The following is a 25,902-nucleotide window of genomic DNA, read 5'->3' on the forward strand; positions in this document are numbered from 1 at the left end:
GAGTAGGGCAGACCTCAAGACAGCAGTGGCAAACTGAGCCATCCACCACACAACTCTGTGAACATGAATCCTGAAATACATCCTGATACCATGATCTCCAGAGCTAGCTAGACCTCTTAAAGACAACCAAAGATGAGTCTGCAAAGCAACATCAGAAAAGATGACCTCCTTTAACCAGATTGACCAATTCCCTAAACTTAAAATCAAACTGCCCTCATCCCAGACTGATCTGACGCTTTTGTATTTATTGAAACCAGATACTGTTCATAATCCATCTCTCTAACCATTAGGATACCGCATTCTCCACCTGGCTATAGTATATAACAAGCATTTGCATAGCCAGTAGGTCTCGCCTTTGGGACCTTATAATTGTTTAGCCATGCAACAGTTGATGTTGTTGCACTAAGGATATTGTGCTGCATAACTAAATACGGTCCCAACAGCGAGACCTATTGGCAATGCTTGTTACCTCTTCCTGGCAGACCAAAAGTGACAGTCTGTCTTTCTGAATCCGCTGGATCCATCAAGATAAACAGAAAGAGCACACTTAATATCCAATAAACTCAACATCTGCTCTTCCTCAGAAAGAGAAAGAAAGAATGTCTGAAGAACCATTTCCTATGAAGAGTGAAACTTAAAATTCATTTTCGGAAGAAATGCAGTCTCAAATTTATGTACCAACGCATCATCCAAGAAAGTGTAGAAAGAATGATGACATAGTAAAGGAGACCGTTCCCCAAACATTTAAATAGAGGTGATAGCCGCCAAGAACAGAACCTCATATGATAGAAATATTAAATCCACTGTGGTTAAAGGTTGAAGGCTTTAAAACCCAGCGACAAATCCCACGCTGGAGCTGAAAAAAGAAGGAGCAGGCCTAGAAATAGCAAAATGTTTAAGCATTCTTGCCACCCAATGTTGTGCCTTCGAAACAACATCAGTATTGTAAAAAAAAAAACTGGCAATATGTCTCGCATTTACCCAAGTTTAAGCTATTAGCATTGTAAATGATAATGCCTTTTATTTATGTTTTAAAAACGAAAACAAAAAGAAAAGACATTGTTATTTGCAATGTTAATAGCTCGAACTCACGTAAATGCGAGACCTATTGCATTGCAAATGCTTGTTTTTAAACCAGGCAAGGATTAAGATGTTCCTTGGGCGCTTATTGGTTTGGACACTGTGCATTCCATGATAGGTTCTTCATGTGCCAGTCTAGTCCCAGAAAGAACCAGAGAAACTGGGAAAGAGATCAATACAAATGTTTTTTTTAAAAATTGTGAAACGTTAGCAAATACAGTTATGTATTTGTGCACCCATGTGACCAGGTCCTGGCCTTCAGTTTACTCTGTGCATATAGATGTAGTACGAAAACGCTAAATGGTTTTCTTAGTAAATTATTGTGACTAGGATCAAATATAAAATGTTAAACATGAAATAATATTTTAGGTTTCTAACTATCGAAATAAGACCGTAAAACACAGGAACAATTGTATGAGAATATACTTTTATACCCATATGTTACCATCCATTGCAATGTGCTTTAAAACATGGTTGTCCTGCGCATCCATAGGCAATAAAGCCAATCATAAGGCACCCACATTGCAAAAAATAAAGAGAAAAAATATCCATTGATGAAGACTGCCTCCATATCCTGCACGCCAGTTTTATTACAGTAAACAAGTCAACGTGCACATTTTCCACTTTAAGATGGCGCGACAGCTTTGTGTACTGATCAAGACATCATAGAGATCTGTGTCACCTGAATGTGAAAGTTCTATTCCCTGTGAGCCCTTTCGTCCTTCTCAGGTCAGCATGAGGACCATTGAGTTTGATTCTAGTTTACAACTCTCACATCATCTAGAGACCAGACAAGTAGTACAACACCGCTGTTGCTGTTTTCCTTGCCTGTGTCTGCATCGGAGGTCAGGCAAAATGCTTTTGCTGCTGCTATGAATTTGCACTTGGACATCAAGCCGTGCATTTGCCAGGCTTCTGACCAGGCCGGCTCTGAGGGTGTTGGTGCGCATTTTACCTTCTCTCTCTCTGGATAATTTAGTAGTTACAGCCCAGAGGATTATTTCATATCATTACTCAGAGGAGGGAAGCCGTCTGTTTGCTGACTACAGTTTCCAGAGCAAAAATACTCTGATTGCTTTCGTGGATGTTCGGGATGAGCAGAGAAGGAAAGGGGCGCTGTCTCTTCCTTACTGCCCAGCGAAGACAATGTCCTCTTCTTTTCTGTGCTGGTAGCTGCTCCCACCCCTCTCTTCCAATTATTACCTCTCTTTCTGTCTTGCTCTTCACTTACTGAAAACTGTGACTTAAAGAAACGGTTCACAACCTCTTTCCTTCTTTCATTTAGTTGCTTCCCTGTTAAATGGATCCAAAAAAGACAAGCGTGCGCCTCACTCTGATGTGGAGAGGAGGCGGCAGCAGATGGAGGGGAAGAGATGGGGCCTGCGCCGGATTCCCTTGCGGGAGCAAGCAGGAACCATATGTCAAAGCTCACTCCCGCAAGGTAATCGCCAAACATGCACGCGTTGCCATTGAAGGCAATGCGTTCAAGTTTTTGGCAGCCAAACTGAATCGATGGCTAAAGGTCTTTTAGCTTGCGCGCTACGTAGGCAAGACCTACAAACTGGTGAGTACTTCGTTCACCTAGAGTCCCATAAATACACACTGATGTACTCAAAATCTTGGATACAATGACTTGGTATAGAGATTGCAAAGACCCCACTTAAGCCACTGAGCATCTTGCACCCCCTTCTTGCCAGGAGTTTTATTTATTGTTTCCTTGATTAAAACACTTGTCACCTCACTTCCTTTTGTGATAAAAAAATAAATAAATTAGGGACATTTCAGCCACCCCAAGGAGAAAGATCTAGATGCCCACACACTAAAGCTTTCACCTCATTGGCTGAAGTTTGGATTTTTTCATATGAGGTGAATGTGTTACTAAACATTGTGTTTCATGGATAAAGCCTTTTTGCATATTACATTTTCATACTTTGTACTGCTATTTTAATGTACCGGGGGGGGGGGGGGGGTTCCCAGCCTGGCGACTGAGAATTAATCAAGTATGTGAATCTATAAAAGATACCAATGTTGGAGAACTGGAGGTACAGGTAGGTTGCCCTCCAGTGAAAGACTGTCTTGTGCACCATGCAATACTGGAGATGGTAATGTTAAACACTAGATTACGTTTTCCTTGTCTTAATTAGATTTATGAATGATTCGAAACAGTTTCACTTTGAAGATGAATCTACTCCTACTTCAAATTCATACCTAGTCTTTTGTTTTTGATTAAATATCCATTTAGACCCCCATGACTTCCTGGTGTTCAGTATGCAAAATTGAACGTGTGCGTTCCAACAATGGTGTTTCCATCAAGTAAAAATCTGTGCTGTCTTGTAGGTGTTAGACTGGCGGGAGGCAGGGAGATGGTATCACCATATGCCATTGTTGTCTTTGCATCCCTGGAGCCTGGCTGGAGGTGTTTGGGGTACCTTTTACAAGATTTTGTCACACAAGAGCAGAGCAAAGCGATTTTTGTTTTTTGCAGGTGTGACATCACATCAAGTGCAATAAGGTTTACTTTTTCTTTGAAAGTCGTACTAATCCGTATAATTTCCAACACAATAATGCTACTTTATAAAAGATCGTTGATAAGGGTAATCATGATTTTAACAATCCCTTTAAGTGCATACTAACACACCTTCCTTCTACAAGTGTCCTTGAAGGCTCAGCTACAAAAAGGTTACTCGAGCACATACTAATTTTTATATCCAATATGACCTGTAGGAATGCATAGATCCTGCCTGATCTTTTGACTTTTTTTCTGTTTTAGTGGACCTCATGTGCTTGCTGTTGCAGATTGTGAAATGTTTGTTATGAGGTAAATGCCCTCTGGTGGTGTTCACTAGTTTGAACATTGCGGCTCCTGTATATGTTTTTCATTCCGAATTCCTGGACCTGAGATTCTTTATCGCTCCATTATTTACGAACTATAAGAAGTCCTAATATGTTGCATTTACTGCGATTCCTGTAATAGAAACGTTCCAGGCATAGGTTCTTCATTTTTACTATGTTTGGGAGCAGGCATGATGAGTTGTCTTGTCAGCACTGTGCCAGGTTGATAGTATGAGCCCTTCTGATGAAAGGTAACTGAAGAAATTCCCAAGTGCATTACTTGTGGTGTGAATGAGCAGTAAGTAGCAGGTGCAGTGCCCCAAAATAAACTATCTCATTGCCCTGAAATTGAAAATATACTACTTAAAGCTTTAGTGACAACACAGTATTTTCAATATTACTATAAATATATTTCAAGATAATGCATATTAGCTATGTAGCAATAAGATTATCTTAATTAAAATTAGCATTTGATGTGTTGAGGTGCACTCCCCGCTTTCTTTTGAAACTGTGACATAGTTTGATTACTTGTCAGATGGGGGAATTGGTGAAGCTTTTTCTCTTATGTGATAGTCCTGCTGTGAAATGCTATTGTGACTAATAAAAAAAAAAGTTTGATAATTTTTTTTAAAACAAACATTTTTATTTAATTTTTTTCAGAAGAAGCAGACTACAGTGCCTTCGGTGCGGACACTATAGCAAGAAAGAAGAATGTTCTAGCCAATGTGTTGCGCCCAGATATTAACAGAAAGAAGCCCCACATTGTGATCAGCATGCCTCGTGACTTCAGGCCAGTCTCCTCCATTATCGATGTAGACATCCTTCCAGAATCTCACCGCAGGGTACGGCTTTACAAGCATGGCAGTGAAAAACCTCTAGGATTCTACATCCGCGATGGCTCCAGTGTTCGAGTAACTCCACATGGGTTAGAGAAGGTTCCAGGCATTTTTATATCAAGACTTGTTCCTGGAGGCCTTGCTCAAAGCACAGGTTTGCTAGCGGTCAATGACGAAGTTCTTGAAGTCAATGGCATTGAAGTTTCTGGAAAGTCTCTTGATCAAGTTACAGATATGATGATCGCTAATAGCCATAATTTAATCATTACTGTACGGCCAGCAAACCAGAGAAATAATGTTGTACGGCATAGTCGGACTTCTGGTAGCTCTGGTCAATCCACTGACAGTAGTAACAGCCTCCATGGGTACTTGACAACCCAGCCGATTATACAGAATTTCCATGAAGAAGAAGTCGATAGTGATGACGAAGACATAATTATTGAAGGTTCTGGGGAGCCCCAGCAAATTCCCAAAGCAGAGTCTAACATTGAAAGCGTTGAATCGTTAACACAATATGAATGTCTTCACGAAACAAAGCAAAATGGTTATATTCCATCTAATGATCTTAGTTTCCTTACACTAGACGATGTAAGTATTGTCCCAGGAAAAAGTAATGACGACCACAAATGCTTAGAAGAAGATGGAACAATTATAACACTATAAAACTGAATATTCTACATTTTCCGGAGGTGCCATTTAATGTTCGCATCTGACTTGCTGTTGATTGTACATTTTGTTTCATTGGTAATTGTGACCTGTGCTTGATCACTGTTTGCTGAATTGTAATTTAAGCATGTTGCTTAAAATCCTAATGTGAAGTTTTTTCCCCCTACCTTTTACAGCAAATCATTCCTTTATTACAAGCATTTTTTCTATTGTATGAGCTGGCAGTAGCAGCAAAATACTTTAAAAAAGTAAACGTATCATATCTACTTCGCTCCAATTTTACAACTTGTTGAAGTTGTACCAATTGTTGATGAGGACGGCACTCAAAGCCGCTTAAAGATTGAGACAATGGCACCTTAATGGAGCACATCACTCATATTGCCTGCACTCATCCTATGTTCTAGCATACCCAAGCTTCATTTTTTTTTCATTGATGGTAGATACCTCTCACCACCTCGTCTCCCTTTTTGACCATAACCTATGAAGATCTTCCCTAGGGATTTTTCCTCCTATGTGGTGGGTTGTCTTCCATCATTACATATGTTTTTGTGCTCTGCCCTTATACCTAAACCTATTCATTGTTGATTGTATTTAGTTATGGTACTATAGTTAAAACATTAATATATTTGAGTTATCCTCTTCAGTGATATGCCAACTATGTATTTTCTGTAGTTGGTGGAATCTGCAGCTGATATTTTAACTTTTATGAACTAGGCAGAAATGTCAGTGAATTAGTAATCGTGTTAACCTGGCATGAGGTCGGAATACCAAGGAGAGAAAATAACTGCAAGAAAACGGAACTGATGTCCACGTTACACATTCATCATTTGCTCCTCAAATTCTGAAGGAACAATGGGTGATGGTGGGGGTTGGGTGTGAGAGTAACAACCTAGACGGTTAATGGGAACTTGTCCACATAATAGTGATAAGACACGGCACCACTTCCGTAAAAGGAGGAGACAATTTTTATTTAACAATATTAAAAGAAAAAAGGAGCAAAATCACAACATAAAACTTAAAAAAGCATGGGTTACATGTGTTATAATACAAACAGTAAACAAGTGACAATAGAATTAATTATACATCAACAACACAATTTCATAAAAAATTATACAATAATCGCAAGGTAAAAAATGAGTGTCTCGTCAAATGGTGGGGGTTGGGCAGGCAGATTTGTGGAGTCTTGCTTTCACATAACAAATCCCTTTTCTGATAGCCTCGCCTTTCATAAACGCTGAAAGCACAAATTAGGTCGTTGTATTTGGTTGAGTGTTTGGTGCGGAGTGAAGGACTTCATTTTTTAACTATGATTAGCATAATCTAGGAATATCTTTAGGGGCCTCTCCATAAGTGCAAAGTTGTAGTAGCATGGAGTTTGTAATCCAACCTCATTCCCCTCTCTTTATGCTCAGCCACTTTAGCAAGAGATGAAGGGCTACCTTTAATACTCCTAAGTGTACAATCATCCAGGAACAGATTTTTCCAAATTCAGAGCCGATGGTGTACTTTTTCCTCACTACTGACACATCTCCTAAGTTATTATTGAAATCCTGTGTACAGTGCAGCACAAATATGCAGTTGGCTGGATATGGAGGGATCCAGCAGTACTTGCTACCATTAGCTGGGTAACATAAATATGTGCCGGGCAATGAGCATCTACACTAAAGCAATCATCCTTACCCTACTAACCACACGTGTAAATCACACTGTGATCTCTGATGAAAATGGTTGAATACTCCGTACTGCCAAAAGGGACTGCATTGCACCACCAAATTGCAAATTAGCACTATACGGGCACTTATTATCAATGGCACATGCTCTAACGAGAGCAGAGTTGCATTAGTCCCTCACGTCAAGGCCTCAAAAAGGTGTATGCGTTTTGAGAGAGTCACATTGCCATTTCATTCTCATTTGGCATAGTGAAAGTTATGTGCATCCTTGACGGTTTGGTAAGGTGAGGCCTGGAACAGTCACAGGAAGCTCAGTGTTGTCAGCAGTGAAGCATAGTGCTTTGTTGGACTTTCACATTGTGAGAAATGAGATGGCTTGCAATAGGAGTGGGACATGAAGTTTAATAAGCGCAGAGACCAAGCACATGGTATACTTGCTTTTGTAGTTTGTGGCAGTTTCGTGCACATTGTTCTGTGCAAAGGAGACTGCCACTCAGGTGCCACTGGAGAGGGAACACATTGTTGTCTGTGTGACCAAGTGGTGTTGAGTTGAATGGATGTGTATGGTGAGTATCTGATTGTTTCTGTTGAGTTGATATCTTTGGTTTGGTGTAGGGCTGACCGAACTGGGTTAACACCATAAATTGTATCTAATTAATACATTAGTTACTGTTCTCCTTTACAGCCAAGTTGCTGTTTGGAAATAGGCTTTCTGGTTGTGGTTCGGGCAGTTGGTGACACATTGCTTTCATTATAGCTTTGGAGGACCTTTTTTTGGTTGTGTGATGCCGGCCAGTCTGATATGCTATGCTTTTGGAGGTATTGAACAATCTGGCCTAAATCTTTGTTGGAAATTGAACATGCAAGATACTACAAGTGATGGTCCCAGATCTGCATGATAAGTACGTGCACACGTAATGGGTTCCCATTTTAAAACTGGGTTTAGAGACTTTCTCTGATTTGTCACCAGTTAGTACTCGGAGTGAGAGCATTTTGGACTAGCTGCATCAAACTATTTTCTCATTTTTTATTTTATTACCATGTTGATGCATACTCAGATTGAGATTGTCATAACTGTTTGATTGCTTAAAATCTTCTGATTTTAAGGCTTATAATAAATTATTTTGAGATGCATCTTTTGATATTCCATTTTTGACAAATTGGAAATATTGTACTTGGAAGCTTTGTTTACAAATCTTGAAAAGGTAAAGCTCGATGACTTGTAGATTTCAAATGTTATAACCTATCTGAATGGAAGACCCCAATACAACAAATAAGTTCAAATATTGAAACAAACACCTTAATTATAGTTCTACAAAGTACTCTTTTCACTGTTGAAACTGTGTTTAGCTGTTGTGCAGTAAGAGTAGAAAATATTTTTTAAAGACTTGTTCTTCTGAAGTTGTTTTATAGTTCCACATTCCATATTTTATGCTTGGGATTTCTCATTGTAAAATGTCTTTTTTCACTTACAATATTTTAATTATTTAGGTTATGCATTGAGTCTGAAGTGACAACCAATTTCTTGGTAATTAGATTACTAATGCTATGGAACTTGAAAAACAGAAGCTTCCTTCCAGTTGTGACCGAATCCTGGAGACCAGGCTAGGAAGGTAACCGAACACAGGCAGTGCTGCAAGGCCTTACATATAGTAAAACACGAAACACATCTTTATAACGTTAATTGAATGCAATTCCATGAGATTGTATTTTTTAAAATAAATTTTATATTCACATCAAATTATATTGCTATGATTATTCACATGAGTATTGAATCTAGTTTTAGGTTGCAAGTAGGACATTAGGGTGTGACCAGAAAACTTTTCTGTTTTCTGCTACTTAAGTGTTATGCCACTGCTGACTGCTACAGAAATATTGCTCCAAAAAGGACTTGCCACTCAGTTATGATGTGCATGTCTCTCAGCCTACATTGCTCTCTTTTCTGCATGTTTCCCTTTATCTAAATCAATATCATATAATAGTAAGCGTTTGCAATTTCATTCATAGCAATAATGAAAATTGCCATCACTGCTGTTAGTTTGAGGGCATAGGATAATGAACACTCACTTCGTACTCCGAGACAGTTGCGTGGTTGGCTCCCTGATAAGAACTTTATCCTAAAGAGTTCTGAAAGTGGGAAACAAGCCAAAGTTTGCAATAATTGTCGAATTACATTTTCAGTAATCCCTTAATGTGGTTTTGTTCCAGTGAATGAGCACACATCCTGCCCTCAGTTTCTCTTCCATGTTTTTTCCCCTGGAAAGTAAGACTATCAAGGTGCCAAGATAAATATCAAAGTTGCATGGAAAGCTGTAGTTTATTCCCAGTTAGTTCCATTTGGAGGTGCCCAAGCCTCAATACTTGACCTCTTTGCATGATTCTTTCACATTGTGTCTTTCATAACAAGATGTGCATTTACCACATGTTATCTTTTATCTACATATCTGGGCATCTTTCACTTGGTCTTTCACAATGTGTTACGGTTTAATGTTTAGAAAGATATTCATCAAAATGTTCATCATGCAGTCAGTGTTTGCTTCTTCCTTCCGATCAGCTGCCCATAAACTAATAGATATTGTACTGTCACTTCCACCTCCTGAAAAAGAATACATATCGGTTTATCCCTTGCAAAGATCCAGTGGCTAATAAGTGGTTAAAGTTCTTGAAAATGTCATACCTATGAATTATTTTCTATAAAACAGAGGAATGACTAAATGCCAGTAAATTATGGCAATTGTGTGCGCGCATATGTTAAGAAAAACAAAGAGCAGTGTGCATACTGTCTAATTCCCAGATGTGCAATTATCAGCCTTAAAAATTAGGCTATTGCCAACATCTTAAAGTTAGGTTGCACCTCCATTAGACCTGCTTAAACAGAACTTTAAATGCTGTAGTAACAATGAGTTATTTGATCTTAGGGTTATAGTTTATATTTTGGACAAGAAGATGTAACTTTTATCTGTAGAAGTTTTCTTCCTTAAATTGTGTTAAACAGGAATTCTCATGCTTGAATTTCTTACTCTTATAATGGGAAACGGAGTTAGAGCCACTTGGCCTACGAAATGAAAATTAACCTTCCAACTAGGCCTGGGCAGAGTTTGCTGAGTTCCGCAAGCGGCAAAGGGAGGTAAGTCGCTCTGCTTGTGCTGATTTTTAGCGCCGGGTGTTTGTCCCGTACTGTCAAATCAGCGTGAACTGCACCATGTTCAGCGCAAGAGGGTGCAGCTTTTCTCTGCTCGAGCAGCAGCTTCCTTTACGTCCACGGCGGGTTTCTCAATGGGAGTGGTAGCGACCTGCTGCGACCGCCCGCACTGAGAAATCTCGCCGGGAGGTGGTCTAGTATTGGATTTTCCTCGCTCTGGCTCCCCAACTTAACGCGAAAGAGGAACAATTCTGCAAGCGGAGTTTACCGCCCAGGCCTATTTCTAACCGTGCAACTTTCATACATGCATAATGGGGTCTTTAAGATAAAAGCTAATTAGATTTGCACTGAGGGTTCCCAGTTTTTTTTCCTTATCAGTGAGCTAGTCCAAATCACTGAAATGCATTGTGCAATAACATTTTAAAATATTTGGTTTATGGCTATCCTATGTATTTTACATGCTTCATATTTATTTATGAATTGGTAACAGTGATATGTCACTTATTATAAGTCTAATATTTAGATTGGAAAAAAAAAACTTTGTATTGCACTTTTCTTACAGTGGAAACACCCTCTTAGGTTTTTTGTGGAAATATTGTACTGCAGATTATGAAAACCTGTCTTGGCTGCAAGTTTGATGCAAAATATTTCCAGATATTGGGCATGTAACGCCACAGCTTTAATTCTTCAAAAGTATAATTTAAAACATGAACTGAGCAGTGTGAAGTTGTTGCCTATTTAATTATGTAAGTACTTTGGCAATGCACATTTTCACTAAAATCGCTTTCAGACCAATTTGAATGATGGTTGTTGAGAGTCCATTAGTTATTTGTTTCCTTACTTGCTCCTTGATTTCATGGTCACAAAAATGTATATCTGACCGTCAAGACCATATTATGTATTCTCAGTTGAGAATTATGTGGTTGTATGTTTTACATATGTTCCATCCTCAAAATGTATGCAAATAAAGTCTGACAGGTTTAATAGTTAAAAAATGCAACAAATTCTACATGCAGTCCTAAAGCTACCCCTCAAAATCAATAATTTTCATCTTTGCTGCATATTGTCTCAAACAATATTAATCATATGGCTAAAGGCATCAGATGCTTTTACTGTAACAAGCAGTTGTGAGTTCCTCCATGTTACTATGTATTTTTGTATATGTTTTATAATGCCTAATTCATGATCGATCAAATGCTCCATCATAGATTGTTAGAAATAATTTTAAATCAAAATGGTACTGGGGTTGAGTATAATGAATTATAGAAATGTATACAATGTTATGCTGTCATACACTACCTCTTTTCACGTTTTGTTAACATCTCAAACTTTCTCTTGAAAAGCTAACTTGGAGACTTAACTTCGCGTGCGATTCCTTTCTGTTGAAACTGTAAAATATTGAGTTTATTTTTATAGTTTTTGTGTAATTGCCTCAGGAAAAGGTTCTTTCATTAAAGGGCTGTGTTCTGTGGAAGTGAAACTTTTATTAGTATTTGAATTTGTAATTAGTTATAGCTAATCGTACCTTGCTTGTATATCACTTGCTTGAAAGTGAAGGTGGAAATTCTGAGGGCCACGTCACTGGGGTTTTTCCTTCAAGGAAACTGCACAACAGCCAGTTGGAGGGCTTGTGGGGAGCGATGCATTTTTATATTTCTTTTCTCAAATTAAGGAATGTGAAAGGGCATTCAGCTTTTTTCTTTTGTATGACAATAGGATGTAGATCCTTAATGGATGTTTATTATTTAGAGGAAATGTATCCAACTTTTTTTAAATTCACCTATCCAATATATTTTGTTATATGGAATGTCATTTTGGAAATTGTTTATTATGTATTAGTTTTTGCAGAGAACTGAACATAAATATAAATAATAATTTAAGAGTTCTGTTCATTCCTACCAAACCAAGAAAATTATAACTGATACTAAAAAATGTGCATTTCACATTAATTATTGGTTTTAGTCTATTTTTATTATATATATGCCTCTTAATGGTTTTATCCCCAATTGCATATAAGTTTCTCCAAAAATTAGTGTTGCTTAAGATGGTATTGAAATTAAAGTACTAGATTTAACAGTAGGTAGACCTTGATTAAAAATGTGTCCTTTGTCTAAGTTCGCCATTATCGTAAGGAGATAGTCAAAATGAACACCAAGACAAATTTTCTTTTAATTATGGAATACATGATTTACAAAGCACTTCAAGGTTCTTGCAAGGTTTGAAAAATCCAGTGTAAGTGAAAAGCAAAGATACCACTGAGTACACTGAACTCCTCCATTGCAATGATTTTTTTTTTCTCAATTTAGAAAATTTTCGGGGCTACATATACTGTTGCTTTCAACAAGGTACTAAATATTGTTTTACCGTTGCAATGAAAATATGCATATGACCCTGTGGCTGCCTCAGTTTTTTTTAAATAACTTCATCTTAGATATTTTTTTTTATTTTAAGAATTCACATTTTTCAATGCACACATTTTGTTACCAAATGGCTATTACTTTTTTTTGATATCTGATAATGTATTTTGGAATATTGTCATATCAATAACTTGGTAAAATTTAGTGTATCTGACAAGCAATGTAAGAGTTGTTGCAAATGATGGTACAAAAGTCATTATATGAAATAAAAATGTATTAACCCCCCTACGAACAGCAGGTCAGTTGACTTTCAGCTGATACTATAGTGAAGTTGGAATTATTTAAACTACCTACTTTTGGTTCCTACCATAGATGTCGTTTGAAAAACACACATTGTTCTATTTGGATTCTGTAGACTATTTGGTAGAAGTGTGGACTTTAAAATGTCTGGAGTTTTGGAAAAAAAAATGTTCAGGTTACTTCTCTGCACTGTGGAAAGCACATGAAAATGTTACTCTCTGAAATAGTCTTGAAACTGGAAAGTCTTTTAACTGCACCTTATTATAAAATATTGCACAAGCACTATTGGAAAATTCACCCTGTTAGTTGCTTTGTTACAGTCTCAAGTGCAGGCTAACTGTGAACCCTGTGTTTTTTCATGTCCTTAAGTAAAGAAAGATGCTCATAAGGGATCCGCAACATGTATGTACTTCAGTGGGTACAATATATTTTGGAATTAAATTTTACTTGCCCTGTAATTTTATACATGAGTAAAAATGTTTAAAAAATATCAGTATTTTTTCTTACAACTCTATTGTAAATGCAAATTTATACCACACTAAATGACCTTTAATTTTTGGTAATCAACTATAGCTTCAATTGTATATTAGTGTCTTATATTTGTACATAATGAAATAATAAACTTATAAATTATTAGTTTGATGTTTGCTTATTGTGTAACTGGATGTGACATTGTGCAATTTCATTTTAAAGAGTAGAAGCGGGTTACTGTCAGTTCTTCCTATCTGCCTTTGGTTTTTCCTGCTGCCCTGCTGGCAGTACGAATAACACATTTCCTAATCACTCTATATATTCGCCACATTGCTTTGTCAGGCTATATTTACCTCCACTATCTTAATTCCAGAACATGGAAGAAAAATCCTGATAATCACTCGACAATAAATGAAACTGTCTTGTAGCAGATGTGGGGCCCTGGAAGGTATATGCAATGTTTGTGAAACTGTCCTGTACCAAAGTCTAGGAATTTGATTTGGTAAGAGGTGGGGTTTGAAGTAGGGTTGAGACTTTTTTTTAAGACTGATAGGACTGGGAAAGTCTGATGACAAGTTGCGGATGAAACCAAAATATATAACTTTTATTCGGTGGTTAGTTTTCTAAGAAACCACCTTGTGTTGTAACTAAGAGAAATACCTGCTGTAAAATTGAACATTATGCTTTGCATTTCTACTTAGTAAACTTGAGGTTTTTGCGCATCACTGGTATTGCTCGCTTATGCTTCATGCTAGAAAGTAGAGATACTGACTTATTTACTGGAATGTATGCAACACAATCATCCAAGATGGTTATTAAATATAGAGCAGGATCGCTCAGTGGGATTGTTTGTGATATCCTGAGCATATTGCCTCCTGTGCTGCTCCACTTGTGTGTGCAGTGGGTTCACAATTATGGTAAATATTTGTTAAAGTATCTTAATCATAAATTAGAGGTGAGTCACTGGACTTGTATTCTTAACATCTAGCTGTAGTAAAACTGTACTTGAATGGAGGAGGGTTTCCACGTTAGGTCAAACTGGTGGCAGTTGTTGCTATGAAATTTACTTTGATAGACACCTGAAGTCTGTGCGTGCTAAATTTTATTACGGAAATCTTTAACACCAAAGCCAGGCACTTATAGCATAACAAGCACTTGCTTGCTCCTCTCTTACATTTCCTTGCTTATAATGCCTAAAGTGGTGTATCTGAGTTTGCTAGAGGCACAAGGTTTCACAGGTTCTGTCACCTGTCAGAAACCGTATGATTGTGTCAAGAAGCACTAGCATATCTGCGACCTGTTCAGTTCCTATTTTCACTCTACACAGACTCAACCAGGTTGAAGCTCTGCGACTGCCAAGAAGCCAGAGCGATGCAAAATCTGGTCTCCCTTTAAGTTCTAACCTTCCCAGCAAAGGCTGCTTAAGTAGATAATTTTAGGTATGTGCAGATCTGAAAGAAACACGTTAATGATGGATTCCTTACCTTCGAATTACCCTCAGGCGTCGCAGTGGATCCGTAAAGTTTTCATCAGCAGTACCCCTGTGCATCCGTAGGCGGCGTCGTGCGGCTCCCCGTACGTCGCTGGCATCTTAGTCGCCGGGATGACCTCGCTGGAGCTACTTAGGCATGCCGACGTGCGCTGACGTCAGTTCTTTCTTTTTCAACGCCAGCAAGCGCAGATCCGGACAGAGCGGTACCCCAGTCAATTTTTTAATGAGTTATTTTGGGACTTTTTGTCTCTTTTTTTGAGTATTTGACTCCTGGTGTATAGGGATGCCCAGTTTAAAGTCTTGCGCGGGTTGTCCCTGCACTATGTCGGTGACTAACCCGCACCATGAGTTTCTCTACTGCCTGGGGCGCAACCATGACTCCAAGTCGTGCCCCAAATGTCGGGCCCTGGCTCTGAAAACTTTGCGGGAGCGGTCCCGAAAGTTGCTAGAGGCCCGGGAGTCAGCTCCCTGCTGTTCAAGGTCCCGGACCAGTGGGATGTCGAGGGACCGGTCGCGGAGTCACCACCACCATAGTTCGACGAAGTCTTCGCACTCTGAGTCAGGTAAGGCGAAGCACAAGAAGTCGAAGAAACTTTGTCGCTCTTCGCCTTCCCCCTAGCCTGTCGCGTGACCCTGCTGAAGGTGGGTGTGGTGCCACCCCCGCAGCTCCGGCAGAGCCTGCGCAGTTGCCGATGGCCTACCCGCCCTTCCCAGATCCATCGGCGACTCCGGCCCAGCTGCAGGACTCTGTCAGCCATGGCCCACCTTTTTGGCCCATTGGGACCCACGGGCATGCCTTTGGGCCCTGCGGGTCCGACTGGGGTCTTAGATACTCTTCGTTGCCGGCTCCGGCCCAACATTGTTGACGACTCCGGTCTCGACACTGCGAGACCCCCATGAATCCATGAGTGGATCCCAGCCCGTGTCGGGTGGCCTCATACGACATCGACGTCTATGGCAACGCCACTGGCGTCGGTCGGCTCCCCAGGCGACTCCGTCCTAGACTTCCACCCTGATGGGGAGACGGCGGCTTAACGGTGTCGATCAACGCAGATTCCGACACTGATGGGGAATTTCTAGCCCTTTCTCCATCCGCCTCCCTCTTTTCCACCTGCCTGGCAGGTTGGGTAGGACAGGGAGGGGTGTGAAGACCCTCTCGCAGCCCAATGCAAGTTAGACCCGGACTGGGAAGAGGATTTGGAGGACACAAGTGACCTGGATTTTACTCCAGATCCTGGCGCACTGTCTCCTCCTACCGTGGCTAGTAGAGATTCTGTGGGGTTTCGTAAGGCAGCCGAGGCTCTCCACCTCAAGCTCCCTACGGTGGCTGTCCGGATCAACCTGACCGAAGTGCTTCAGACGGAGCTGCTGCTGCCATTCAACAATGCGCTTTCAGACGTCCTTTTGAGCACTTGGTCCAGGCCCAACACAGGGGCTCCTGTGGATAAGAACGTCGCCCGATGCCAACGCCCTGACCCTGGTGACCCCATTTACCTCTCCCAACACCCCCTACCCCTGAAAGATTGGTTGTCCAAGCTTCTGCGTCCCCAAGCGCATTCCCTTCCACACCACCGGACAGGGAATCCAAGAAACTGGAGCAGTTTGGAAAGAAAATGTTCACTTCCGCCAGTTCAGGGCTGTGGTCTGTGAACACCACATGCCTCTTGGGCCGCTATTCCCACTCTGTGTGTGATACGGTTGCGCAGGTGCTGCCTCAGTGTCCGGAGGAGGCCCAGGCGGTGCTCTCACAAGCCATTGCCGAGGGGCGAGATGCAGCCAATTCACAATTCGTTGTGGCCTTGATACCACCGACTCGCTGGGCAGAGCGATTTCCACGACAGTGGCGCTACGCCGCCACAACTGGCTTTTCCGGGGATGTCCAAAACACTGATGGACATGCACTTTGATGGCACTCGCCTTTTTGGCGACAAGGCAGATACTGCGTTGGAGCGTCTTAAGGACTCGCGGGCTACGGCCAAATCCTTGTGCCTTTCAGCCATGCGCATTCCTTCAGCTTCTGCTTTTCGCTCCTTTTGTGGCCAAGAAAGGGGTGCCCAAACACGTTTGTTTCAGAGCCACAGGCCTGTGCAGTAACAGTCAGCGCAGCCGCAGACGTGGGACATGCAAAGGTGGGTCACGGGGCCAGTGGGCGGGTCAGTCCACCACCTCCCCTGTCGCCACTGCCTCCAAACCTTCCTAGTCTGGTGTTTTAGGCCCACCAAATGCCATTGGGTGGTTGAATTCGCCATCACCTCCAACCCTGGCGCACCATCACTTCGGACAGGTGGGTTTTACAGATAGTCCGAAGGGGCTACTCCCTCCACTTCGAGACTACCCCTCCAGCCATGCCACCTCAGTAGCACCGCATGTCAGGGGATCTCTTGGCACTTCTCCAGCAGGAAGGTGCGGCTCTATTGGCCAAGGGGGCCATCAAGCACGTTCCTCTGCCAGAAGTAGGTTGTGGTTGTTACTCTCACTACTTCCTGGTTCCAAAGAAGGACAAGGACGCTTACTTCCATATACCCGTCCTGCCGGCCCACTGGCGTTACCTGCGGTTCATGTTAGGCCACGAGAACTTTCAGTTCACCGTGCTCACTTTTGGCCTTACCAGCGCCCCTCGGGTGTTCACGAAAGTGATGGCGGTGGTCGCTACTTATCTGCGCAGATAGGGGTTTCAGTCTTCCCCCATCTTGACGACTGGTTGTTGAAGGCGGGCTTGCCCTGGGCAGTTATCTCCCACCTCCAGACTACAGCCGACCTCCTAAATTTGCTGGGATTCTCCTTCAATGTGCCGAAGGCACACCTGATTCCCTCTCAGAAGCTCCTCTTCGTTGGAGCAGTTCTGGACACGAGGCAGTTTCGGGTCTATCCTCCCGAGCAGCGAGTCTGGGACATTCGGGCTATGATTCCGATCTTTCAGCCCTTGTCCTGGGTTTCGGTCAGGATGACCTTGAGGCTGCTGGGCTTCATAGCCTCCTGCATCCTGCTGACGAATCATGCCAGATGGCATATGCGGGCTCTGCAGTGGAACCTGAAGTTCCAGTGGGCGCAGCATCCGGTGAACCTGTCCGACTACGTCCAACTCTCGGAGGGCACTGCACGACAGTTGAAGTGGTGGCTCATGAACCAGCATTGGGTCAGCAGCAGATCCCTCTCCCTTCCCCAACCAGAGCACACAGTGGTGGCGGATGCGTCCCTCCTAGGATGCGGGGGGGGCACATGGGAGAGGCGTAGATCAGAGGCCTCTGGTCTCTGGCGTAGTCCAGTCTCCATATCGACCTTCTTGAGCTTCGGGAGATCTTACTTGCACTGAAGGCATTCCTTCCCTCTGTCAAGGGGAGTGTAGTGCAGGTATTCAGACAACACCACCACCATGTGGTATTGCAACAAGCAAGGCGGGGTGGGGTCTTGGATCCTTTGTCAGGAGGCTCTGCGTCTCTGGACATGGCTGGAACGTCAAGGCATTTCCTTGATGGTTCAACACTTGGCAGGTTCTTTGAACGCCAGGATGGACGAACTAAACCGCAGGTGCATGATGGATCAAGAATGGCGTCTTCACTCTGTGGTGGTGCAAGGTCTCTTTCAACAGTTAGTTAGATCTATTCGGCACTGAAGAGAACTCGCAATGTCATCAGTTCTACGTGTTGGAATCTCCAAGGCGGCACTCACTTGGCGTTGCTTTGGGCATGAGTTGATTTGCGGTGTATTGCACGTCTTTCTGCCTATACCACTCACTTCTACCCAGAGTACTGAAGAAGATCAGACACGATCGGGCCCTAGTCGTTCTTGTAGCCAAGGACTGAGCTCGAAGAGTTTGGTATCCCTAGCAACTTAGTATGAGCGTGGACTCCCCTGATCCGTCTGCCTCTTCGGGAGGATCTTCTATCGCAGCAGCAGGGGATGATCTTCCACCCGGACCTGTCCAGACCCCACCTACATGCGTGGAGATCAAGCAGCAACAGCTGATTCCATTTGACTTGCCTCCTGAAGTCTGTGATATCATTCTGGCCGTCAGGCGTCCCTCCACTAAATCGGTATACGCCTGCAGGTGGGACAAATTTGTGGCATGATGCACAGCAAAGGCTGTAGATCCCCTTTCTGTCCCTCTTTCAGAAGTCCTTTTGTCCCTTCTTTCTCTAGCACAGCAGGGCTCTACTCTGGGCACTATTAAGGGCTACCTTTCTGCGATTTCATCCTTTCTCAGGCTCCCTGATCAGCCCTCTCTTTTCAAGTCCCCTATTGTTAATAGATTTCTCAAAGGCATTACTCAACTTTTCCCTCCTATTCCATTTGTAATGCTGCAGTGGGACTTAAATCTGGTTCTTACTTATCTGATGTGCGCTCCTTTTGAGCCGCTTCCCAACTGTCCTCTTAGTTTATTGACTTTGAAGACTGCCTTCCTGGTTGCAATCACCTCCGATGGCATGTGAGTGAGCTCCAGGCTCTTTCCCGTAAGCCTCCTTTTCTGTCTGTTCATCTGGACATGGTTATGCTTGGCACTCATCCTTCCTTCTTAACAAAGGTTGCCTTTCACATCTGGCAAACTATCACCTTGCCCGCTTTCTTTCCGCCTCCGCACTGTTCCAGAGAGTAAGAGAGGCTCCACCGTCTGGACCCTAAACGTGCGCTTTCTTTTGATCTCAATCACACACAACAGTTCCGGGTGGATGACAAGCTCTGTGTTGGCTATGTAGGTGCCAAGAAAGGCTGGGCTGTACACAAGAGGACTGTCTCCCGCTGGGTTGTCTTGTGTATCAAAGCCTGACTAAAAGGGAACCTCCGGTGGGGTTGTGCACCCAGTCTACCAGGGTGACATCAGCTACTACTGCATTGGAACATGGTGTCCCCCTTCAAGACATCTGTCAAGCAGCCACATCGGCCTTGCTGCACATATTTACTCATCATTATTGCCTTGACAGTCCAGTCTTTAGAGACGGCTTCTGTGGCCGTTCTGTTCTCCGTGAATTCCTGGTGTGATCTTAGTTCACAGACCCACCACCGGGGTTGGTATTGCTCTGGTATCTATTCTAAGGTAAGGAATCTATCACTAATGGGTTTCAGATGAACAAGTTACTTACCTTTGGTAACGATATATCTGTAAGAAACATTAGTTAGTGATAGATTCCTTACCACTCCACCCATCCTTCCCGTTCTGCGAGCTGATTTCTAGGGTTAAGGTCATCCCTTTCAGGGCTGTAGTTTCAATACACCAGTGGTCAGTATCTTGCATGGCTCTGCGTTCCTGGCGCGGAAAGCCGTGTACATAACTGACGTCAGCGCGTCTAAGTAGCTCCAGCGACGTCCTCTCGGCAACTACGCGCCAGCGACATACATGGAGCCGCACGGCGACGCTTACCGACACGCAGGGGTACTGCTGACAAACTTTCTGGATCCAGTCTGACGCCTGGGGGTAATTCTAAGGTAAGGAATATATCACAAACTTTTTTGTTTCTTACAGATGTATCATTACCGAAGGTAAGTAACTTGATCTGTAGGTAGCAGGCACAAATTGGTACAGGGATTTGGATTTCAACAGATACCCCCAAGGCACCAAAGGTTTTCTTTGCTGGGCAGTGCCCAGCATGTACGACTCTTGGGAAGAAGGATCTTGTTGTTTGTTGTTGGATGTCCTGGGTAAGCAGAATGTTTGCTTATTTTTCACTCTCCCACACCTATAAAGTGTCCTTAAAATTAAGTCCCCATGAACAACATCCTAAGAGAGGCATTCATTTCAAGCCATACCACAACAGGAGCCTCCAGCTTAACTAGCCCTGAATTTTGGGGAAAGCGGCAAATGGTTAATTTGACCTAAAATTGACGCATTCAACTGGCAAAATAGAATAAAGGGTTTAGTTTTTGCACTGGTGGGCATATATCCTGTCACACAGCGATCAGTTTTAAATGCATTCTGTGTTTAAAATTGAGATGCACAAGAGTAGACTCTTGTACATCTTCAACTTTAAGGAGAGTCTTACTAAGTCTATTGAATGCAGTTAGCTGAAATAAGATCCTGTGATGTTCCTGGAGAGGAAGTGGCTGGTTGGGTCCGCTTGTGGCACTTTCTAGCACACATTGCTGCAGGGGATTTAGGGTTCATGAATTGGCAGAGTTTAGGGCTGCTGAGGGTTTTTATGTTCAATTATGGGTAGCGGCTGGGGTGATGAGTATTTAGGGTTTAGGATGAGGTGGAGTTTAGGGTGGTGTGGAGGTATTAAGGATTCAGGGATGGGTGAAGTTTAGATGTTGAAAGTGGTTCTTAGGTTTCAGGGATCAGTAGGTTATGGTTTTGTTTTAATGGGTGGTTGGCGCGTTCTAGGTGACTGGTGTTTAAGGGAGGTGAGGATTAATTATAGGGTTCAGGGATGAGTGGAGTTTGGGTATGCTGAGGTGTTTTATGGGGTTTTTGATGGGTGGGATTTAGGCATAGAAAGGGGTTTTTAGGGTACAAGAATGGGTAGAGTCATGAGGGTAAGCCTCGTAATCACTGTGGCTCCTATAGGCCCATTTCGCTTAACTCCATAGTTAACATATTGGCTATTGTCTTGGCGACTCAACTCCTTGGAGTAGTTACAGCTCTGGTTCACGATGACCACTCGGGATTTATGCCAGGTCGCTCTACTAGTCTTAATCTCAGGCGAACTCACAACTGGCTTATGAAGGCGAGGACCCAAACAAGTCCACAGGCGTTCTATCCTTGGATGCCGAAAGGCGTTTGATGCCGGAGACTGGGGGGTTTCTGGATCACGCTTTGGCTAAATTTGGGTTCGGACAGAAATTTCGAAGTTTAGTGACACTTCTCTACAATCAACAGATGACCACAGTGCGTTTCAATGGCACAGGCTTTCCCAATTGAGAGAGGGACAAGACAAGGTTGCCCCCTCTCGCCTTTACTTTTTTCACTGACCCTCAAATACTTGGCCTGCACAATTAGATCCCACCCATCCATTGGGGGTTTCTACGGTACTCCAACTGACTTTGAAGAGAAGAAAATTTATCTATATGCCGATTACATTTTACTATATATTTCTCACTCGTCCACTACTCTACCGGCCCTGTTCAAAACTATAGTTGAAAACGGCCACTACTCGGGCTACAAAATCAATTGGAATAAGTATGTTCTATTGCCCGACTGACACCCAGATGGACTGGCACTTCCCCGGGAATATGCGAGTTGTTCAAGGTTTTCGATTCTTGGGTATCTTTGTTACGCCATACCCCGGCAAGTGCAGGAAGGAGAACCTAGAGGTTATTCTGACTAACTTTAAGTCAGACATTGAAAGATGAAGTCTTCCCCCTTACCTACTCGGATGGGCGGCACTCTTTAAAACGATTACCCTGCCCCAACTACTCTATGCTCTTCAGAATTCTTAACATCCGCTCCGTACAGGTACCTTCACTGAAATCGCTAGTAAAACCCGCACCTTACTATGGCAGGGCCGGCTCCCTAGAATAGCGCTCAAGACACTACAACATAACCCATATAATGGAGGATAGCACTTCCAGATATAGAAGCCTATTAATGGGCCTCTCACTTGATGCCCATAAATGAATGGATACATGAGTAGACTCCATCCCACATATCGCCTCGAATGGACGGAGATGATGCAGCACTCACACTTCCATTATCTTTATGGAGGGAATGGGAGTTCCAGACTGCTACCCGCAACTCTAGTGATTTTGTCGGCTTAGGCAAGGGTGACAAACTATGGGCTGGACTGCTAGGGTCACGAGGAGCACACCTCAGGGAGCTTGGAAAGCTTGGAGGATTTGAGACCTGGGATTTCCTGGGGATCTTCACAATAGTAGACATCATGGAAAATGATGAGTTCAAAACTTGGAAAACCTAAGGAGTTAGGCCCTTGAGGACAGGTGGATAGGCTGGACCCTATTTAAATGAGAAAAAGCAAACACTTGCCTAGCCACCAACATTTATAACCACATTTAAGGAGGGTCGAAAACACTTTGTCTGGATCGACCAGGTATTTTTATTTATACCGCTTATTTTGTATTTATTCGATGTTTTTTAAGAAAATGTTTTTTAGCAAAAAAAGTACATCTCTGTATCCACGTATTTACAACAATTTACACAAATATAACAATGAAATTTACACACAAAAAAGTGATGAATACAACCAAACCAAAAATTGAATAAAGTATCTACATCCTGTACATCCCACATAAAACACAACATTTGTTAAACAAAACAATACATCAAATAAACATGTGCGTTTACCAGTGATTCAATACAATGGAAAGTAGTGAATAAATCAACACAAGATCAAAGGAGTTAAGTCAATCTATGACTACTAATCAAACCAACAGTTGCTGGTATGAGGGAATTTAATCAAAATCACTCCTTAATACATGCCGACGCATTTCGATTCCAGGGCAAAGTTCCTGGAATCTCTTCAGGGCGCTGTGAATGTATCTGTGGGAGATGCAAAGAAAACGGTAAGGTTTTATTCGCCGTACTCCTGACTCAAATCCTTTCAAATGGGGCTCAGAGTATATAACATTACCCAGGACCTACCAAAATATGAAAGAGGGAGATTGAACAAACATTCAAGTTTGACCACAGAATTCGTCACGTGGGGTAGCCTTAGAAGTCTTACTTCTATATTCGTGTGAATGCGTCCAGAATGGATTGAAAACAAAAGGGCCACCTATTAAAGTAAATCAATGAACAGTTTCACTTTAACTGGCTTGTGCTGCTGTTTAGAGAAGGTGTTTATAACTGCAAGAGGCACATACCTTTAATAATTATTATCGAAGGCGGCTCACGGCTGCCGCCGGCTTCGTGTTCTATAATTCTCAAATGTCTCCAGATAGGTTGGATACTAAACAGACAAGGGGAGGGTTGTCAGTGCTGTTGCTTGTTCGCGCATGTTATCGAGCATAGCTTCGTCTAATGCCCTTAAAGGTCACGTACCTCTAGTGGCGCTGAACGTGCTTAATTAATTTCAAGGGCCTTCAAACAGCGTTGTTCAGTCCGCTGTGAAAATAATAAGAGACATTGTAGTCCACTATTTGACCCCAATTCTCGGTTTTACCGTTTGAAATGATGCTCGAGGAAGTGGCACCTACCTCTCTCCTCCCTCGTCGCTGACTGACTCTGCGATCATATCAAAATGGCTGCCCGATATATTACTGCTTATACCCTCTGTTTGGGCCTTTGCATTGTGGGAGAGGTAGTTTAGTGTATAGACTGCATGTAGTCTACATTAAATCAGCCGTGTGTCTGGAAAGTTGGAGACGGTTTTTGGGACAATATGCATCCCTCGATTCATTCAGGAATATACATTATGCCGTCTGAAATGGTAACTTAAATTGAGGCATTGAAGCGGGGTGGCAAAATGCTTTGCTTCAAAAAATCGGGGGGAGGGGGGCCTGGAATATTTAAAGGGAGTGCACAATTTAATAAGGACACATTTTATTAAGGACACATTCACCAACTACTTTGTTATGCAAAAAACAGAAGAGCCATGGCTGCCCAAGGAACTCTTGAAATAACTTTTAGATTTATCGCCTCGCTATCTCAGACAAACTATTCAGCCCTGATTGCGTACTGTTAAACTTAAGAATTAAATAGGCTTCTTTTTGTAAGAGCATTTTGTCCACATCTGCAGTGCAGCGCTTTGGTCTCAGGGTATACAGTACTGTCCATTTCAGGTCGTTTTCGTCATGTTTGGCCGCTATGTAATGTTCGACCATTGGCGCAGTCAATATTTTATTTTTGATCCGAGATCTGTGTTGGCTAATGCGTAGATTTACTTGCTGGCATGAAATGGACAGTACTGTATACCCTGAGACCAAAGCACTGCACTGCAGATGTGGACAAAATGCTCTTACAAAAAGAAGCCTATTTAATTCTTAAGTTTAACAGTACGCAATCAGGGCTGAATAGTTTGTCTGAGATAGCGAGGCTATAAATCTAAAAGTTATTTCAAGAGTTCCTTGGGCATCCGTGGCAGCCATGGCTCTTCTGTTTTTTGCATAACAAAGTAGTTGGTGAATGTGTCCTTAATAAAATGTGTCCTTATTAAATTGTGCACTCCCTTTAAATATTCCAGGCCCCCCTCCCCCCGATTTTTTGACGCAAAGCTTTTTTCCACCCCACTACAATGCCTCAATTTAAGTTACCATTTCAGACGGCATAATGTATATTCCTGAATGAATCGAGGGATGCATATTGTCCCAAAAACCGTCTCCAACTTTCCAGACACACGGCTGATTTAATGTAGACTACATGCAGTCTATACACTAAACTACCTCTCCCACAATGCAAAGGCCCAAACAGAGGGTATAAGCAGTAATACATCGGGCAGCCATTTTGATATGATCGCAGAGTCAAGCAGCGACGAGGGAGGAGAGAGGTAGGTGCCGCTTCCTCGAGCATCATTTCAAACGGTAAAACTGAGAATTGGGGTCAAATAGTGGACTACAATGTCTCTTATTATTTTAACAGCGGACTGAACAACGCTGTTTGAAGGCCCTTGAAATGAATTAAGCACGTTCAGAGCCACTAGAGGTACGTGACCTTGAAGGGTATTAGACGAAGCTATGCTCGATAACATGCGCGAACAAGCAACAGCACTGACAACCCTCCCCTTGTCTGTTTAGTATCCAACCTATCTGGAGACATAATTTGAGAATTATAGAACACGAAGCCGGCGGCAGCCGTGAGCCGCCTTCGATAATAATTATTAAAGGAACGTGCCTCTTGCAGTTATAAACACCTTCTCTAAACAGCAGCACAAGCCAGTTAAAGTGAAACTGTTCATTGATTTACTTTAATAGGTGGCCCTTTTGTTTTCAATCCATTCTGGACGCATTCACACAAATATAGAAGGAAGACTTCTAAGGCTACCCCACGTGACGAATTCCGTGGTCAAACTTGAATGTTTGTTCAATCTCCCTCTTTCATATTTTGGTAGGTCCTGGGTAATGTTATATACTCTGAGCCCCATTTGAAAGGATTTGAGTCAGGAGTACTGCGAATGAAACCTTACCGTTTTCTTTGCATCTCCCACAGATACATTCACAGCGCCCTGAAGAG

At 42.4% G+C, this 25,902-nt stretch overlaps 1 protein-coding gene and 1 long non-coding RNA gene across 2 annotated transcripts in view; both read left to right on the top strand.

Moving 5' to 3' along the window:
• The window catches only part of PARD6B (par-6 family cell polarity regulator beta), a 77,748-nt gene extending 66,042 nt beyond the window's left edge, over nt 1–11,706 (top strand). The window contains exon 3 of the mRNA XM_078652041.1: nt 4,573–11,706. Within this exon, the coding sequence (XP_078508167.1) occupies nt 4,573–5,411 (839 nt within the window). The 3' untranslated portion in view covers nt 5,412–11,706. The remainder of the gene's footprint in view (nt 1–4,572) is intronic.
• Nucleotides 11,707–25,188: 13,482 nt separating this feature from the next.
• Nucleotides 25,189–25,902, top strand: part of LOC144768407 (uncharacterized) — a 185,899-nt gene continuing 185,185 nt past the window's right edge. Inside the window, exons 1-2 of the long non-coding RNA XR_013598538.1 lie at nt 25,189–25,219; nt 25,312–25,374. This is a non-coding gene — a long non-coding RNA (uncharacterized LOC144768407). The remainder of the gene's footprint in view (nt 25,220–25,311; nt 25,375–25,902) is intronic.

The sequence above is a fragment of the Lissotriton helveticus genome, chromosome 7 (assembly GCF_964261635.1).
Source record: "Lissotriton helveticus chromosome 7, aLisHel1.1, whole genome shotgun sequence".
In the NCBI taxonomy this organism is placed as follows: domain Eukaryota; kingdom Metazoa; phylum Chordata; class Amphibia; order Caudata; family Salamandridae; genus Lissotriton; species Lissotriton helveticus.